Source organism: Pogoniulus pusillus, chromosome 25, assembly GCF_015220805.1.
Source record: "Pogoniulus pusillus isolate bPogPus1 chromosome 25, bPogPus1.pri, whole genome shotgun sequence".
Lineage (NCBI taxonomy): Eukaryota > Metazoa > Chordata > Aves > Piciformes > Lybiidae > Pogoniulus > Pogoniulus pusillus.
In genome coordinates, this window is record NC_087288.1 from 9433656 (window position 1) to 9452768 (window position 19113).

Consider the following 19113-nt stretch of genomic DNA (forward strand, 5'->3'; position numbering starts at 1 on the left):
TCTAGTGAAATTTGGAACCGAACACTGTTTTGATTTGAATATGGAGTATAGTTTGTTGTTCTTAACATGAAGCAGGTGAATGTTGTGATTTTCTGTGATTTCATGGAATTTACATGTTTGCTGCATTTATATTAGAATGGTATCCTTCCTGAAGGTTCTTCTTGGAGATTTTGGTTACAAAAAATAAACTATGAGCAAATTCTGGTATCTCATAATTTTCTTTTTTGTTTTTGGTAGGTACTCAGAAGCTTGAGAGTGTTGTGCTTAGTAAGATGAACTTCGAATCTTTTGTGAGAGATTTGCTTCTGGTTCGTCATTACAGAGTTGAAGTTTACAAGAACAAAGCAGGGAGTAAATCTGTCAAAGAAAATGACTGGTATTTAGCATACAAGGTATGATTTTCAACCTTATGATTGTGATGTGAATGGCAAACAAACAAACAAAACAAAAATACAGAATCATAGTATGGTTTAGGTTGGAAAGGACCTTAAAGGTCATCTAGTTACAGCCCCACTGCCATGTGCAAGGACACCTTCCCTGCTCAAGGCCTCATCCAACCCGTCCTTAAACACCTACATGGAGGGGTCATCCACAACCTCCCTGGGCAACCTGTTCTAGTGTCTCATCACCTTTACTGTAAAGAATTTCTTCCCAATATCCAGCCTAAACCATAAGCCCCCTCAGTTTGTAATTTCAGGATTTTCAGGTACTGACATTGGTGGTATGATGGTAAGTTGTGCAGCCTGTTAGATACCCCTGTATTGCTCTAGAGCTGGTAGACCTTGTACTGTCTTTGCCACAGATTATGAACTAAAATAAACCTGAAGCCGTTCACTTTGTTCGGGTGGAAGATTTTATTGGTTGCAGAAACAGAACAGCTGTATGCTTTATATTAATTTATATTCAGTGTTTAATCTTTATCAATTATACTCCTTAAGGAAAAAGGAGGTATGTGTATGTATACTCTTTAGAAAAGTATGTTTCTCTTTTTTAAACAGGGTTCTCCAGGAAATCTTGCCCAGTTTGAGGAAGTTCTCTTTGCCAACAATGACATGTCAACGGCCATTGGGGTTGTAGGGGTTAAGCTGTCAACTGCTGATGGACAAAGAGTAGTAGGAGTGGGCTATGTCGACACTACACTGAGAAAATTGAGTGTCTGTGAGTTTCCAGATAATGATCAGTTCTCAAACCTTGAAGCTCTACTGGTTCAACTAGGACCTAAGGAGTGTGTGCTACCAGGAGGAGAGACTACTGGAGAGATGGGAAAACTGCGACAAGTAAGGGGACCATTGTAGCTTACAGTTAGACAAAGCCTTATCTGAAAAGCTACATTTGAGCTCAGTAGGGAGGCTCCATGATTTATGAAAAAATGAAGGAGCAGTTTGTTAACCTGTGCCTCCAAAATGGATTATTTGGCTGTTGACTCATTTGCATTTTAATCATCAAAGTTGTTCTAAGGGTAACATCTTCTCTTGTCATTCTTTACTGCATCCTAGCAGTAATATCAGGGATTTGCTTCCATGTGATGATCAGCTCTCCTCTGAATATTGAAAATAATTGATAACAGTGTGTATTTATGCACAACAGGTCATTCAGAGGGGAGGAATCCTGATTACGGACAGGAAGAAGGCAGATTTCACAACGAAAGATATTGTTCAGGATCTCAATCGCTTGTTAAAATCAAAAAAAGAAGAACAAATAAATAGCGCAGCATTGCCAGAGATGGAAAAGCAGGTGAGCACAGTGCAATCAGAGTCACAAAATGATAGGGGTTGGAAGGGGCCTTCTGGAAAAGTGTGTTGTAAAATCCATGGTATATTAAGCTGTGTTCTTGCTGATGTGTTTAGTGTTTTTCTGCTCAGCTTCAGTTTGTGTCAAAGTTGGATTCCAGGAGTCCTGCTAAAAATGAGCAAAACCTTTCACATCTCTCTTTAAAGTAGTAAACTCTGGTAGGCAAATAGGCTGTGCAAAAGAGGTGCTTCCTGTTCACAGTCTAGCCTAAGGACTGAAATACAATACTTTGTTTTGCATGACAGAAAGAGTATGAAAACAAAGTAATGCTTATGATAATGTTTTTGTATTTCATCTGATTCAAACATGAGTTAGTGCCTGCGTGTGAACTGAAAGTGTTTGTTCTTAGTTGCAAACAGGAGATAATTTGCTTAAGAGAAACATGTTTTAAAACACCACTGAAGGTGTAAGGTACAGAGCTATTTTCCCCCTAATGTGTGATTTCATAACAGGTTTGAAGTGTGTTTCAGCTGAACAAGTCAGTCATGCCATTGCCTCTCTTATGAGCTGGCACTAGTGTTTATAATGCCATGCGGTGAGTCAGATTAGATCCTTGTTCTGGCTGAAAACTAACCCTGAAACCATGTCTTGAACTGATCCATGATATCTTGTTTATCTGCAATAACTTGTTTGTGTTCCTGAGCCAGAAACATCCTGATAACAGCTTTGGAAAGATGATGAGGTGTGCACTTCACATTTTATTTATCAGATTATGCAAATGTCCACTTTGTTGTTCTTGCACCTACCTAGAAAGATGTTGCAGTGTCATGGAATGTCCCTGAGGAAATGAAGTCTTGCCAAATAGAATGAGTCTCTTATAGTCCTGCTAGAATTGACATGGCTCAAAGTCTTCCCTTATTGTAGTTTTCTATGTGCATTTATCAAATAGTCATTGACTGAGGAGTGTTTTTAACTAGCATGTGGTGTTCTGTTTGTTTCTTTTTAAATTTCAGGTTGCTATTTTGTCTTTGTCAGCTATTATCAAGTTTTTGGAGTTGCTGTCAGATGAGTCCAATTTTGGGCAATTTGAACTGACCACTTTTGATCTTAGCCAGTATATGGTTCTAGATAATGCAGCTGTTCAGGCCCTCAATCTTTTTCAGGTAAGAAATGCACACTTGAATTGGTAAGTGTTTCGTAATAGAGTTATTTTTACTTATTTATAGGTGCTTGATAAGTAGCCTTTCCAGCTGCAACTCCCCAAATCTTGATTAATGTCAGCTTCTGCATTTTATTTTTGTTTTCAGCTACACCTGTACAGTGTTTGCTTTGTATACTGTTGGCCACTTTTATCACAGTTTGTTGTGTTGCTAGCTTGCTTTGAATATAGAAGAGAAGATGAACAAGAAGGTGGCCACAAACAAGAGCCCATTTAGAATGCATATATGGGAAGAGCTGTGGGAGCACCTTGTGGTTGTAGCTGCTGAGTAATCTGGCTAGCAGTGGGGGAAATGCTTTGTCTTTCCTTGGTTTTAATCAGAAAAATTCACATTTTCAGTTGCAGGTATAGACTTGCAACGTGGGAGTTCTGTAGTTCTGTGGTTGATAGGGAACTTCCAAGCACAGTTGCTTGATAGAGGAGTGGTTTTGAGAAAGAAAATAGAAGCTTCAATTAGATGGTATTAAGAGAATAGGAAGAATGTGACATGTGCCTTGCTGTTGGTGCTGGAAAGGGAAGTTTGGCTGCAGCAAGAAGGGCAATGAACACAACTACTTCATTGTGAAGGCACCACAGTATGCTAACTGCTCAGTGTCCATTTTACATTGTACACATGTACCCTCCCACCATGTCTGTTTTTCTGTTGTGGGAAAACATGAAGTAGTGTGTTAAGCCAGCTTTTTCTCTTGTTTTCATGCTAGTAAAGCCTTCTTAGTAGAAACTAATGCACCACTGAGCTTCATATTTATAGGAATAAATCCCTGATTACTGTAGAGGAGTTTCTGGAGAGACAAAAAAGAGCATATATTCAGCATCTGAGCTGGTTAGCTGTGCAGAGAGATGTCCTGATTAATATTTCTCTTTTGAAATAAAAGTTTATTTCCACTATTTAGTGAATGAAACAAAATTCTGTCTCTTCTGAAGATTTATGGAGGTTTTCTAGGAAGTTCAACACTGTCTTAGCTACATCCCTTTGTATGTCCTTGCAGTTGTATGTTTTGTGATAGGGTATACATGATCATGTCTGTATTCAGGGGCTCTTGTGACTTTTGGAACAAGGGAGTTTGCCATGTGGCAGGAAGCTGGGTTGTTGCCTGTGTGGTAGGCTGCCTGTGGAGAGGTTTTTAGGCAGATAGTAAAGCGAAGGCAAAATATTTTGTAATTTGAGTTGCTTTGTGTGAGGTACGTAGGTGAAGTTCTTATGGTGCAGCAGATGCAGTAGATCATATGGAACTGTAGCATTCCAACTTGGATATATTGGAGTAGGTTATTTATATATAATATATGCTCTCTCTGACACTTTCTGGGATTCAGAAGTTTCTCTTTCCAGTCGTAGAGTTGCTGGGGTTTGAATGTCTGTGTACCTTCTCATGATACTAATTTCCTGTTGTAGTGATGCTAGTTCTGCATCCCAGTTGTTTGCCAGCATCCAAACCTGCTCTTGACTGAAGTTTGCCTCCTGTTTTAATTGCTGATAATTCTAAATTCAAGAGTTGGAGCAAACTTGTTTCTTGTTTTGTAATGTTAAACATTTTTTTTGCTTCCTGCGTCTACAAAAAATCCAAAACCCTAAGAAAAATGTCCTCAATAATGTACTGAGTCTAGTTAAGATTAAACCTAAATTATAGAGAGTAAACTATGGTCTGAACAGAGTAAATTTAGAGATGTTAGTAATACTCCAAAGATGATCTGTAGGAAGTTTGAGAGAATTAGGATAGATGTGTTCTTTCCTGTTGCCTCATTCTTTTGTTTCCATACTGACCCCAACACCCCTCAAAGATCTCTAAGCCTTGAGCTCAAGGCCTATTTCTTTTGCTGTTTTCTTTCTCTTTTTCTTGCTTCTTTTTATTTCCCCCTCTCTTTTTTCCCCCTCTCTCTCTCTTCTCCTTTTCTTTTTTTGTGGACAGCAACTCTGTTTTTTGACGTTACAAAGGGCCAACTAACAAATATATAGCTATGTTTCTGCTTTTACTATTCAAAGGACAAACTACATGACATAACTGCTTATATTTTTAACTTTCCTGTTCCTTTCAGGATTAGTTTCAAAACAGACAAACCTATTCCTTGCTTGCCATGTTCCAGGGACCAGAGCAAAAGTGCTTTAAAGCTATGCTGTTTTTGATGGCTACCAAGTTAAACACAGAAGAAACACTGATTTGTTCTTAGATAGTAAAGTTAAGTGCCATCCAGTGGGTGTCAGTAAAATTCACTAACTCATTTTTTAAATATTTTTCTTTTTCCCAGAGTTCTGTGGAAAATGCTAATACTGCACAGTCTCTAGCTGGTTTGCTGAATAAGTGCAGAACCCCTCAAGGACAAAGACTTGTTAATCAGTGGATCAAACAACCACTTATGGACAAGAATAGAATTGAAGAAAGGTAACAGCATTTTGTACTTGAATTACATGAGTTAGTAACTATTTTACAGAAGGCTCTTTAAACAAAGAGAATGAAAACAATGGTGGTTGGAAGCTTTTGTGTGCTAGTTAGGCTGTAGTTAAAGCAGAAAATACTTCCTCTGAGATGCAATTTGACAGTCTAGTGTTAGATTAGCCATTGCTTTTAAAAAATTGTTATTACAATTACAACATTTTGAAGAGGAGGTTACCTTTAGATGGTCAAATTATTGGTGCTACAGGCTAAGGTAAGTGTTACAGTAAGTTCCTAACCATTATTCATACTGCAGATACTCAGTTTGAAAAATAATCACGAAAATTTGAACAAAACACAGAAACAGTTAAACAGTAGTGACCTCTTCTTATTTCCATGGGAAAAAAAATCCCTAGCTGTGCTTGCAGTGGGTCACTTTTATCATGTCTTGCCCAGATATTGTGACCCAGATATGAGTAGTCATTTTCTTCCTTGCTCTTTGACATTGTCTGCCTTCCAGTAGACAGCAGTATCAGGTGGTACTAAGCCTTAGAGAATCTGGCAAATCTCTGCTGAGAATGCATGGATAATTCTTAGTAGGTCAGAAGAGAAAACTGCAAAGGACACATTTCTCTTAGAAATGTAACAAAGAAAAGTTAGACTTTTGAGACTCATTGTACCTGTAGCTAAAGTCTTCTAATCTAAACCTGAACTCAGTGCAGCTCAGGTGATCAGCAGGTTAATGCATTGCAAAACGTGTGTTAATGTGTATCCTTACAAAGCAGAAGAGACCAGAAAACTGAATTTAACCTGGATGCCTTCTCTAAGGCTCATGTTTCAGATAAGGCATTGCAGGTGTGTCTGCCACTAGTGCAGATAGCTGCACACATAGAAAAGAGAAGTGTTGTCTTGGGCATGCTGTGATACCTAAAGAAGTTATGCAAAGACTAATTTTCTCTCTAGATTTCTGGAGACAGAGTTATTCTGCTTCTATTCAACAGTTGTTTCTACTACTTCTAATAACTTTCAGAGTGGTGCCTGTAACTTGATCAGTGCCTACTTAATGTGACACTGAAATACTTGTCCCCAGGTTTACTGAATGCTGTAGCTTACCCCTGTGTGTGTTCCAAGAGCTTTCATTGTGAGTTTTTTATGATGTCCTGGGGATCATGTGCTGCTGTCAGTTTTGGATCCAAAGATCTGAGCCAACATTAATTTTGATTTTGAAAATTATTACTCTCATTTGTAGTTTTCTACAAAGTAAACACTGGATTTTTTTACTTTTGTGTTAGGCTTGTTTACTTAATGTTGTGCATCAGAAGTCCTGCAGGTTTGGAAGGGAGACTGTTTTCTGTATAAAGCTGAGGTTAAATTATGGGCAGAAAATGTAACTTGACCTGTTTTGCAGAGTTAAAATAACCTCTGCATTTCTGCAGAGATGTGCATCTGTGCATCTCTGTCACAATTCAGTATGGCTCATGTTGACTGCATTTAGGAAAACCTGTATTTAAAGAATGGAGTCGTTAAATAGAGTAAAGCTTTTAGTGAAGCTTGTGAAGGTTGATGTATCCAAGTGTGAGGAGGTCGAAAGAGTTCAGTGATAACCTCCTGCATTGCTGCAATCTTCAGGGCTGCAATTACTTAAAAATGGTTTTGCTGCACTCTATATTTTCTGACTCTGAAATCCTCTATTCGTGCTTCTCCATCTTACTGTGCAGCACAGCTAAGCCTGTCTGGATGCATCATACTTTCAAGTCCTACTTTGAATTTAATTTTATGGGGTGGAAGTGATGTATTTTACTTGTAAGCTTTTAGTGTGCCATCCTCCCATCTTAATGCTTTTTCAAATGCGTAGGACTGTTTTTAGGCTGAAGGAACAAGCATAGTAAGAGAAGCTGTTATTCATTCTTGTGAGAGTTGCTGATGAAATCAGATATGTTTTGAAAGCTCTTCAGTTCATAGAATCACAGAATGCCTGGGGTTGGATGCGATCATTGAGATCGATGCCCGTGCCAGAGCAGGATCGCTCAGGGCAGGTCACACAGGAACACGTACGGGTGGGTTTTGAAAGTCGTTGAAGAAGGAGACTCCACAACCTCTCTGGGCAGCCTGCTCTAGGGCTCCAGTAAGCTCACAGTAAAGAAATTCTTTTCTCATGTTGAGATGGAATTTCCTGTGATTGAATTTACGTTCATTGCTCCTCATCCTATCCCTGGAGAGCCTGGCTCCATCCTCCTGACAGCTTGCCCTGGAGATACTCATAGACATTGATAAAGTCCCCTTTCAGCCATTCCTTGTGAGAGAGATGCTCCAGTCCCTTAATCATCCTTGCAGCTCTCCCCTGAACTCTCTCCAGGACTTACTGTCCCTCTTGAATTTGGGAGCCCAGAACTGTACACAGCATTTCAGATGTGGTGTAACTAGGGCTGAGCAGAGGGAGAGAAAAACCTCCCTCAACCTGCTGGACACACTCTTCTTAATGCACCCAAGTATCCTGTTGGCCTTCTTGGCCACCAGTGCACATTGCTGTCCCATGGGTAACTTACTGTCAACTAAGACTCTACGGTCTGTGGAGCTACTGTCTCACAGATCGACCCTTAAACTGTACTGAGCCATAGGGGTTGTTCCTTTCCAGGTGCAGGACTCCACCCTTACCCTTGTTGAAGTTCATCAGGTTTGTGTTTGTCCAGCTCTCCAGCCTGTCTGGGTCTCACTGTATGGAATCACAGCCTTCTGGGGTGTCAGCCACTCCTCCCGGTTTTGTATCATCAGCAGATTTGCTGAGGGTACACTCTGTCTCTTCATCCAGGTCGCTGATGAGTATGTTGAACAAGACTGGACCCAGCACTGACAGTTGCCAAGTTGCTTTCTATGTACTTCACAAGCTGTAATTTAGAACATACACGTTGTTTGAAAAGGAAGTATATGAACTGTTGTTCCTTTGTCTTCAAAGTGAGTTAGTGATTGTTTTCCAGCTTGAAGTGTGCCACGTTAAAAGACCCCATTTAGTAGAAGATTTTCAAACTAGGCTGTGATACCCAAATTAACTTGATGTTAGGTGACACTGTTTTGAAGGGAGCCTGTTGTTTTGCTTATACAAGAGATGTTTTGATTTAGCTTTTACTCCAGTATTGAGAGTTGGATGTCCAAAAGTTTCTTTGGTAGTTAAACCCCTGTAGCCCTCTGCTAAGACCTGTAGGTGGTGCAAGCCATCTTTTGCAGCTAAATGGATCAACGGCTTTGAGTAGTTTGTAACCTGCAGTGTGGTGTTCATAGTTCGGGAGAAGCAGAACACAATGTTAGGTTACTAGTCCATATTAACCAATGATACAGTAGCAACACGAGTTTATGTACATAGTGTACATACTTTCAGATAAAATAGTGTTTATCTACTGGAACAGGTCCTAATGAGAACTAAGAAAGCATGGGTTCCTGATACTTGTTTGTCTTGAAAGACTTGGGGTTCTGCCCATGTTTGGCTGGTTTTCAGTGATTAAGAAAATAATTATCAGTCATAGGTGTACAAGATACAGCCCTATTTCTTCCATGTGGTGTGTTCAGAAGGCAGGTACAAGAGGTTCCTGCTCCTTACCTTGTAGTCAGCATGTTCCTGAAATTAAGCTGTAGTTGCAGAGACAGGAAATGCGAATACATGAATTGCGTAACTGGTTTGCTGTAATAAAACAACTTCAGGATGTAGTGTTTGTTCCTCAGATACTGGGAAGTCTGAGAATCTATGATATTCCTACCCAGCAGAAGTAGAAGATTCCAGCTCACCATTTTACTCTGTGTACTGTGACTGATGTCTAGTACATGTGTCCCCTTATAGAAGAGATGGAACAGGCTGCCCAGAGAGATTGTGGAGCCGCCTTCTCTGGAGGCTTTCAAAACCCACCTGCCTGTCTTCCTGTGCAGTCTACTCCAAGTGATCCTGCTTTGGCAGGGGGGTTGGACTTGATATGTGGAGGTCCCTTCCACCTCCTAGTGTTCAGTGATTCTGTGAGATGCAGGGTCCTCAGAGCTGTACTCAGCTATCTTTTGCTCCATTTCAAGGCTGTTTTGAGCTTTTCTTTTAGGTTCTTAAATATCGTGCTACGTTGGAGCTACAGTGTAGAAACAATTTCAACTCTAGCAAAGTCAGAAAGTCATAGATCAAGAAGCTTGAAGTCAATAATTGACTAGCAAGGTAACATTTACAAGCTTACAGAACCTTCCCATGCATTAATCTTGAATGACAAAGTAGCAGCTTGTTTAGAAACCAAAAAGCCCTCAACATGCTGCTAGCTAGAGTAGGCAGGCTTGAGTGCCTTTACGGTACTTCATTTAGCAGTAAGTTAACTGACATGCTCTCTCCAGCAGATAAATGGAGGGACAGAGTAGGGTGATGCAGATGGGATAGCTTTTAATCCACGTGACTGGGAGCTCAGCTCAGGTGCTCAGATGAATACATAGCATGGGTGAGAAATGGCCAGGTGAAATGAGAAGTCTGTACATTGCTGACCTGTGATTGCAGAACTGGAGAGATGTAGTCCATGTTCTTTATGAAGGCTTGGCAAGGAAGGTGAAAGGGTTATGTTTCTGAAAAGGCATGGCTTGAATGCACAAAGCTCTGCTACAGGTGGGACAGCTGAGGTCTGTCATCAGCTGACAGGTCAGGGTTGGAGAGGGGTACTCTAGTGAGCATTTGCAGAGCATTTGTTGTATCAAGATGAAGAAGCAGTTGAAGCCGGCTTGAGACAGCAAGACGAAACTTGATTGTGGGCTCTTGCTCTCTTGAGCCACCCCAGCGTCTGCTGGAGTGAAGCATGATCAAGGTCGAGGGAGGTTCTCTTCCCACTCTGCTCTGGTGAGGCTTCCTCTGGAGTATTGTGTCCAATTCTGGGCTCCCCAGTTCAAGGACAAGGAGCTACTGGAGAGAGCCTGTGTGAGTGCTGTGAGGATGATTGTGGGAATAGCACATCTCCTATGAGGAAAGGATGAGCAACCTGGGGCTCTTTAGTCTGTAGAAGAGAAAGCTGAGAGGGGATCTGATCAACGTTTACAAGTACCTGAAGGGTGAGTGTTAGAAGAAGAAGGAGCAAGGCTCTATTCAGTGGTGTCCTATGATAGGACAAGGAGTAATAGACAGGAACTGTAACACAGGAAGTTTCACCCCAACGTGAGGAACAACTTATTTCCTGTGATGGTGGCAAAGCACCGAAGCAGGCTGCCCAGCGAGGTTGTGGAGTGTCCTTTTCTGGAAGCTTTCAAAACCCACCTGGACACATTCCTGTGTGGTTTTCCTAGGTGCCTTTGCTTTGGCAGAGGATTGGACTGGATGATCTCCAGAGATTCTTTCCAACCCTGTGATTTGCACATGCTGGCAGACAAGTTAGCTGAATGGGAGTCCGCCGCTGCAAGGTCAGCAAGTGTGAGACCATGCACTGGGTTCCACTAGCAAGAGCAGACTGGGGAATGTGATTGTTTGTATCTGCCTGATAGCTGTTAGACTGCGTCTAGAGTGCTGAATCCATTGTGGGGCTTCACAGTTCAGGTAGATGGATCATCAGGAGCCAGACCAGCAGAAAGCCACTGAGCAGGATTGTAGGCTGTGGTACATCATGTAGGAGGAGAGACTGAGTGAGCTGGAGAAGATTAAGAGGCAGACCAAACTGCTGGTTTCAGTGGGTGGAAGTCATAGAGAAGGTAAAGCCAGGTGATTCTTGCAAGGGCAGAGGAAAAACACAAGACAGCACAAAGACCAGCTTTACCAAAAGACCCTCTAACTGGGTATAAAAATCTTCAGCATGAGGATGATCAGATGCTGTAGTTAGGTAATCAGAGGGAAGGACAGATCTATCTTCTCGTTCACGTTCAACTGAAATTAGGGCTAGAACTAAAGGCTTTGATTTCTCTCCCGATGAAAATTGTTCTGCCTTAGGTTTTCATTGCTTTCATATTATTGTCTGACCTGCAGTTCTCTCTGCATCATATTTTAGATAGGCTTCATTGCTTCTGTCATTGGGGTTAGGTGCTATAGAAGGACCTTCAGTACTTCTCCAAGTACAAGTCGATACTCCTCCACAGCAACAGACCCATTTCAGGCATTTAAATTAGTAGGTGATGGCCTGCATCTGCAGTAAGAGAGGGTAGTATATGACCAACTTGGAGGTTTGTCTAAAAGGCTTAATTAAAATGCACTTTAAGTGTTGGGAGTGCCCCTAACGCCTGTAAAGAAGCTTCTGAAATACAGGTTGAATCTAACCTGGGTGGAAGACAGAAGTGTGATGTGTTATTCTCAAGCAGATTATGATGCAATAAATATTTCACTTGAAAGGTGTTGTCATTCCAGTGATAGGACAATGATGGTGGCTTCCCAGTAAGCCTCTTGAAATGTTGCCAAAATCTTACCTTTGTTATTCCTAAAGTTATGATAGAATCATAGAATTGTTTTCTTTAGCAAATACCTCTAACATCATTGAGTCCAACCATGAACCTGGCAACCTCCATGACCATTAAACCATGTCCTGAAGTGCCATGTTGACATTTAACACCTGCAGGGACATCATCTTGTAAGTCTCCTAGAGAATAACTGGGAGATTGAAGCTTTCAGTGCTTCTATTTTAAGCCTTTCTTTTCCCTTTGCCTTCCTTTATTCTTTTGAAAACTACTAGGCAATCTGTATTTTCATTTGGATTTGTTTGTAAAACTGAAGTTGACAGTGAGAGCTGTGTAGAAACATAAAAGTTCTACTAGTCAAGTTCGTGTCAGTTAAGTCACAGCTCTAGAAAGACAATCCTAGATGCCTGAAACCCACTGAAAAGCTAAGATTCCTGTGTTGCAAGAGACTTTGTTTTTGTTTGTTTGAGAATGGATGTAAATAAGAGCTGAAAAAAGACTTTTTGTGGCACCTTCAGGTGTGGACTGGAGAAGTGCCTAAAAGCTGTTTGTATTGTGAGAGAAGACCAATTTGGATAGCAAGGTCAAGGATCAGCAGTCAGCATTGCAAACAGTAAGTTATAGGTGGCATTCACCAGTGCAGCACTGGAGCAGATAGTCATAGTATCTCCTAGTTGATACTTCCAGCTCACCCTCTTCATCCTGACAAGTGGGTGCTGGGAGAGCAAGGATGCAAACGCTTAAGTTGCAAGGGGATCTGAGGCAGCAGACAGAGTAATCTCTGTTTCTGGGCTCTCTTTGTGGGGCAACACCACTGTTCAGCATTCATCTGCATTTGCACACCGAGATTTAGAAAGAAGTTGTCCCTTGATCTGCAGACCTTTTGGTGGCAACTTAAGTGTACTGTGATGTGGTCAAACCTTATGCTAATGCCCAAGAATTGCTTTTGAAGCAAGAGCAGTCACTTTATTCTTGCATAACTCCAAAGGCTGAATAGGTGGAGTGGGTAGAAACAGTCATTGAAGGGGTTAGATCAGGCAAAGTGCTCACTAGGTGATGGGAACTTGCTGGTTCAGGTTGTTCATTGTCTTAGGTGATCCTTAGGCAGGAATGGGGATGAGCAGAAGGAACGTATCTGGATCGTGTTCTGCAGTTGCAGTATATATTTGTCTGAGTTGGCCAGAGAAATGGTGGAGACTCTGACTCTAGAAGTGTTCAAGGCCAGGTTGGATGGGACCTTGAGCAGCCTGGTCTAGGAGGAGGTGTCCCTGCCCTTGGCAAAGGGGGTGGAACTGGATAATCTTTATGAACCCTTCCAACCTATGATTCTATGATTCTAAGTCCTCACTTGGTGCAGAGGAAGGATGAAGCTTTTAGTCGGTTTCTTTTGCATCTGAATTTTGAGGCTTAAGAGAAATGAAAATTAAAGTGAAATTTGGATGAAATAATCAAATTGGTTTTCATATTGTAAAGAAATAATCAAAATGCTGTTTATTTAGGGAAATGGGAATCTCTAGCTGCTACACTGTTCTTTTGCTCTCTGCCTGCTGAGAGGAGGTGGCTGATGATTACTACAGTAGTTAAATTTTGCTTGGAATCTGTGTTGATTCAGGATTTCCCTTTTTTTTTTTAAAAAAAAAGCCTTTATTTTAAAATTTTTTTTTGTCTTAATTTTTTCTTTTTTTTTCTTTCATTTTTTGAAATCACAACCATAAGATAATAAAGCTTCCAATTAAAGAATGTTACCACATGAAAACTGTTACGATTTACCTATGCAAAGCTTTTTTTGTGGCTGCATCCTTGATGGTCACTCTTTTGAACATTGTGCACAGGAATATGGTATCTCCAGGGAATATTCTCTTGTTTCTTTTTAACTTAGATAAACATTAGCAAGTTGGCATGTTAATAAACTTCAGTGGAAACTCTTGGAAAGGCAATTTTGTCTGGACTCATAATTTAATTTCATTTATCATGTATAAGGCTTCTGAAATCTTCAATGTTTTGTTTACCTACAATTTTGAGTCTCTCTTCTGTACAGAGTGAATGCAGATGAAAAAATATTTGCCAGAAAAACAAAATAGAAGTTGTTTAGTATGCTCATAAGAGATGCATGTTGCAGGGTTAGCAAATTAAAAGAGTATTAGTGTTACTGGAGCAAGCCTTGTAAACTTAACCTCTTAATTTTAATTAAGAAGGTGGAAACTTCTGAGAAATAAACCACCAAAAAAAAGAAAAATAAAAAATAAGAATGAATAGAGCTTTCCTCAGCTGTGTCTAGTCTTTAGAGACCAGGCAGTGGTACTGTTTTATCACTGCATCCCAAAATGCCTTGTTTAATTAAAAAAGGAAGACTGGCACTGCAGTGTAAGGCATTATGCAGAGAAGCAGCCTTAGCTGCTTCCCATCAGTGGTTTCTCTGAAGGTTTTGGGTGGGGCAGTTTCACTGTATGGAGTTTATGAACTTGCCTGTGACTGCAGAGTTCCTCATGAGTTCTTGCTCTGCTGTTTTTATTGTTCTTTGTTGTGTACAAGAAGTGGAGGCTTATTAGTAATTCTTAAAAGATGGGCATTTGTTTTCCAAAGGCATAAATGTCTATGTTGATGTAATGGCAGTCTCCAAACAACTGTGAAACTGGTTGTTCTTGCCTTTATTGAAATTAGGATAATTTTGCTTTCATGTCCTTGAGCCTTGCTCGCACTAGCTGCTCTGTATGCAGCATTTCTCTGGTCTTCAGTGGTCTAAATTCAATGTGAAAGGATCTTGTTTGGTTTAGACTGTTAGCTGTTATGCATCAACCTGTGACACTGAGTTGATTCATAGTTAGCTGACATGGTAACAGCTTTAAATAAAGGCTGCATCCTTGACTCTGGATTATCACCAGTTCTCTTGTTATTGGCAGTGGCACTGGTATTCATGCAGCTGCTTGGTTATCTTTTGATGCGTGGTAGAATCAAGGGTGTAGTATTGTATAGCGTCTAGTCCGGTGATGCAAGGCAGTTGCCGAAAGAGTCAATCTTAGTTCCTCTTGCTGGCCTTCAACTTCTGCTGCTCCCTTTCTTTGGTCTCATAGCTACAGAATAATTTGGTTTGGTTTGTTTGTGGATGATGAATGCATGAAAAAGTGAGAAAAGTTGTAATCTAAATTTAATCCTTTTGCTCTCTGCAGCTGGTCCATGACCTGCTGTCGTCATAAACATGAGATTAACATCTTAAATACAGATCAAGCCAGACCTGTTCTTCAGTTTTAATAATCTGGCTGCTGTGTGCTCTCTTGTGGTATCTTGACTTTTTTTTTTTATCTTATGCTAATTAATTTATATTGTGTGTTGGATTGCACAAACTACTGCAAGAGAGCAGGTTGGATATCTGCCTATCCTCAAACTGGCAAAGCTAAATCTGTGAAGTGGAGCTGGTCACTGCCATTGCTAATAAACTCGCTGCTTTTCTGACACATTGACTGTGAAGTTACCACTCCCACAGAAAATAAGACTATGGAAATGCTGTGCAAAATAGTGTAGGCATGGAAATAAATGAAAAGATGGTCTTTGTAACCTTGGGAAGACAAAACAACGTCACTGGCACAGTGTTTGGGAGATGACTTGAGAATCTCGTTTTGTGAAGTATTCTCTTAGCATTTTTGCCTGTACACTTCCTTGAGGGTAAGAGACTGAACAATATATTGACTCAACAAAAGGCTGAGTCAACGATTTTGTGCTGGATTTGAGGTGGGAGAGCATTTGCTGTGTAAAAAAACACATTGAAAATCTGTCTTTGCACTTGGACAGTTTTGTTTCCTTTTCCTTCTATAAGCATGCGTGTTTGAAAACTGGAAGCTGTTTATTCTGTGAAGTAGCAGATTGCTATAAGGTGAAAATAGCCCATTTTTATCTCAGCTCCTTTTCTGTGGAGTTAGTTCATTAAGGGTAATAATTTTGTTACTTCTTGCCTGAGAATGAGGAGGAGTAGTGAATCACATGTAAATAGTGTTGTTACATATAACTCTAGTCTGAATTGCAGTTCTCAGTAACAATTAAAACCCAAATTAAGCAATTTTAAAGAAACACAAGGGAAGATGTATTTTCTCTTTCTGTAACTTGGATAGCTGGCTGTTTCTGCAAGTAATATACCCAAAACTGTGGAATGGGAAATAGAAGACGCTTGTGTTTGGCTTTAAACTGTGACTGGAATGATTATGTAGGTGACAGCTGGATGCAGAGGTGTATACAAGTCTCTTTGTCATATATACTTTTTGCTTTTGATGTTTTAATATTTTCAGCAACCAAGTCTTGTAGAACAGAGATGATCTGCCATCAGAGCATGGAGTAGTCCCAGCTGCAAAGTGAATCATCAATGGGAGATGCTGGTGCGCCTCTGAGTGACTGTTTGTCCTATCTGGAGAGAAACATGGGTTCCATTGACAAGCTCTGGTCATTCCCTGCCTGTAGAAATGCTTCTGAAGATCCCTCTCTGTCGCTCTGCAACACAGCTTGCAGCTCTTGACTCTGTGAGGAGATAGGTGTGTGATGACATCAGGAGTGCTGTCGGCCTTGCCTTTTAGAAGAAGAACAAAAGTTTCCTTTTGGCTTCTCTTAATTGTCATTGTAGGGAGTTTGTGCAGGTGCCTCAGAGCCTTGCTGTTTTTAGCTTTGACATGCTTCCTGGGTATAGCAGCAAGCAAAGCAGAACTCTGCTTTTTGTGCTGCTGCTTTGTTTGCATATGCTTCAGAGTGATGCTGGGCACTCCCTTCCCTCAGGGTCTAATGATACTGCTGCTGCAGCAGCCTACTTCAGGAGGAAGACCTTAGTTGCATCAAGGTGATACCTTGCTGGAAAGGATAATCGCAAGAATCGCACAGAATCACAGAATAATATGGGTTGGAATAAGGGACCTCAATCATCAAGTCCAGGACAGGATCACCTAGAATATGTCACACAGAAACATGTTCAGGCAAGTTTGGAATGTCTCCAGAGAAGGAGACTCTATAACCTCTCTGGGTAGTCTGTTACAGTGTTTTTCCTTATCTTCATGTGGAGCCTTCTATGCTCCAGCTTGCAGCCATTGCCCCTTGTTCTGGCATTGGGTGTTTCTGAGAAGTCCCTGTCTCTGTCCTCCTGACACTTGCCCGTCACATCTTCATAAAGATAAATGAGGTCACCCCTCAGTCTCCATGCTAAAGAGACTCAACTCCTTTAACCTTTTATCATAAGAGAGATGTTCCACTCCTGTAATAATTTTTGTGGCTCTGCTCTGGACTCTTTAAACAGCTTACTGACCCACGATATATTTTTCCTGATGGAAAGATGTTTTCTTCTTTGCCTTGCCTAATCTGCTGGGGTTGGAAAATGTTTAAACACTTGTGCTAAAAAAAAAAATATTGATTGGTAACCTATTTCAGAATACTTAAATCTGCAGCAGGTATCTTGGGGGAAGAAAACAAGTACAAACCTCAAACATATTGGAGTTAATGGTGCCTTTTCCAGTAATCCTGTTTTGGGTTTTATTCTGAGCTCATTAGCTTGAAGCCTCAAAATCAGTACATACAGCTCCTAAATCTTGGCTTGTCTGTTACAAAAAAAGAACTATTTTGTGGCTGCTACCCTGATATAATCTCAGGACTTTACTATCTGTAGACTTTGACATAATATTTGAATGCTATATGTAGGAATTAATGTAGAGTGGGAAAGAACCTGTTGCTTCCCCTGATACGTATTAATCTTGTTCTATAAATGTGAGCGATGTAGAGGAGTGAGCTCTTGTTTGGAAGAATGCATTGCAGAATTTAAAAACTGATCTCTAAGTGGACCAACCATTCTGAGTTATAAGCATGCAGTGTTGCTTTCATGGTAGGATGGTTTGGAAAATTAGAAAATGCAGGAGACTGACTTATTTTATATTGTTAATGTGGCATTCTCTTACGTTGTTTAATCTTTCAGCCTAAACAGCAGGGAGCTTGTTATGGAGCACTCTTGTCTGGCTGCTTAATACCACACCTTGCGTGCCCAGTGCTATGCAAGTGTGTGCAGTGTGATTTCTGTGGCTCTCCTAGCATCTAAAGCTGCTTTTCAAACTTTGTATTCTGAATTTTCTTTTCTGGAGACTTTCAAAGCCTGCCTGCAGATGTTCCTGTGAGCCCTGGCCTAAGTGATCCTGCTTTGGCAGGGTGATTGGACTCAAATGATTTCCAGAGGTCCTTTCCAAATCCTCACTCTTCTGTGACAGAAACACTGTTTTGAGTTACAGTTTGAGACCGAAAGACAGTAGCAACAACTTCAGTTCAAAGACCTGCCCTGTGTAGTAGTGGAATTGCTACTAGTAAGTAGGCATCAGATACATGCCTGGACATCTCTTGATTTAGTTCAATTCTGATTTGAGGGAGAAAGTATGGCAGGCAGGTGGCAATACTAGCTCCGACTTTTTGTGGTGGCACTGCTGATTTCTGCCATCTCAAAAGCTTGTGGAACTGTGGCTTTAGGGCATAACTTCTTAGCCAGCTTCAGACAGCATCAGGGTACAACTGGGCTTGTCCACAGCTGGTAGAGCCACCCTAGAGTGTGAGATGGTTTGGGTGGAAAGCTAAAACAGCCACAGCAGAGAAGGATGTGTGTTTTTAGGGAGGGGGCTGCAACTGGGAGCATCACCTTCAGTGTCAACTTGAGGTGTTTGCAGCTGCCTTTACCAGACTACCAGTTTTTCATCCTCCATGCTATGTGGCTTGTGACAAGCAGGACAGCCCTCCAGCCATACCACTGAGCCAAGTACTGCTTGGTCTCTGTGACATTTTATTTCTGCAGAGGAGATATTTCAAAACTCTGTGTCTACTATTGTGAATCATTGCTTCTTGTAAGAAGCTAGGAAAATCATCTGACTCCAAAAGAATTGCTGTAATCTTACTGAGCTGACAGCACTGTCTTTGTAAGAATTCAGACATTACAGGTAAACTGTAAGATCCATCACTGTGGGGCTGTTTGTTCCCAGTTTGCCGTTTCTCTTAACCTGTTCTTTTATTATGCAATATCTTCAACTGCTGGAAGCCTCTAATTTCACATCTCCCACATAAAACAGTAATGCGGTTTAAATTCTGAATCAAGGATGTGTATACACTGTTGGATTCCTTCAATGTCATCTTGAGAGTTTTGCTGTTTAGGCAGCCTGTATTTTTAGTGTAGCTTTTTTGCCTTTTTTTTTTCCTTTAGGTTGCAACTAGTTTTAAAGAAGGGAAGCTGTGAAGTCATTTGATATTACAGAAGCATTTATAGCATGTTCTTAACTGAGGAAACAAAACCAGCTGCAATCTACCATGCTAGAAGGAAATGATAGCAAGTTGCATGGTTTGGGCCATGTGGGAAACAGAAGAACTTGAGCTGTTCAGTGTGGAGGGGAACAGATGTGAAGGTGCTGGCAGGGTAGGAAGAAG

General features: G+C 40.8%; 1 protein-coding gene across 1 annotated transcript in view; it reads left to right on the forward strand.

Moving 5' to 3' along the window:
- Positions 1 to 19113, forward strand: part of MSH2 (mutS homolog 2) — a 57627-nt gene that overhangs the window by 3487 nt on the left and 35027 nt on the right. Inside the window, exons 2-6 of the mRNA XM_064164366.1 lie at positions 238 to 392; positions 999 to 1277; positions 1588 to 1734; positions 2745 to 2894; positions 5195 to 5328. Of these exons, the coding sequence (XP_064020436.1) occupies positions 238 to 392; positions 999 to 1277; positions 1588 to 1734; positions 2745 to 2894; positions 5195 to 5328 (865 nt within the window). The remainder of the gene's footprint in view (positions 1 to 237; positions 393 to 998; positions 1278 to 1587; positions 1735 to 2744; positions 2895 to 5194; positions 5329 to 19113) is intronic.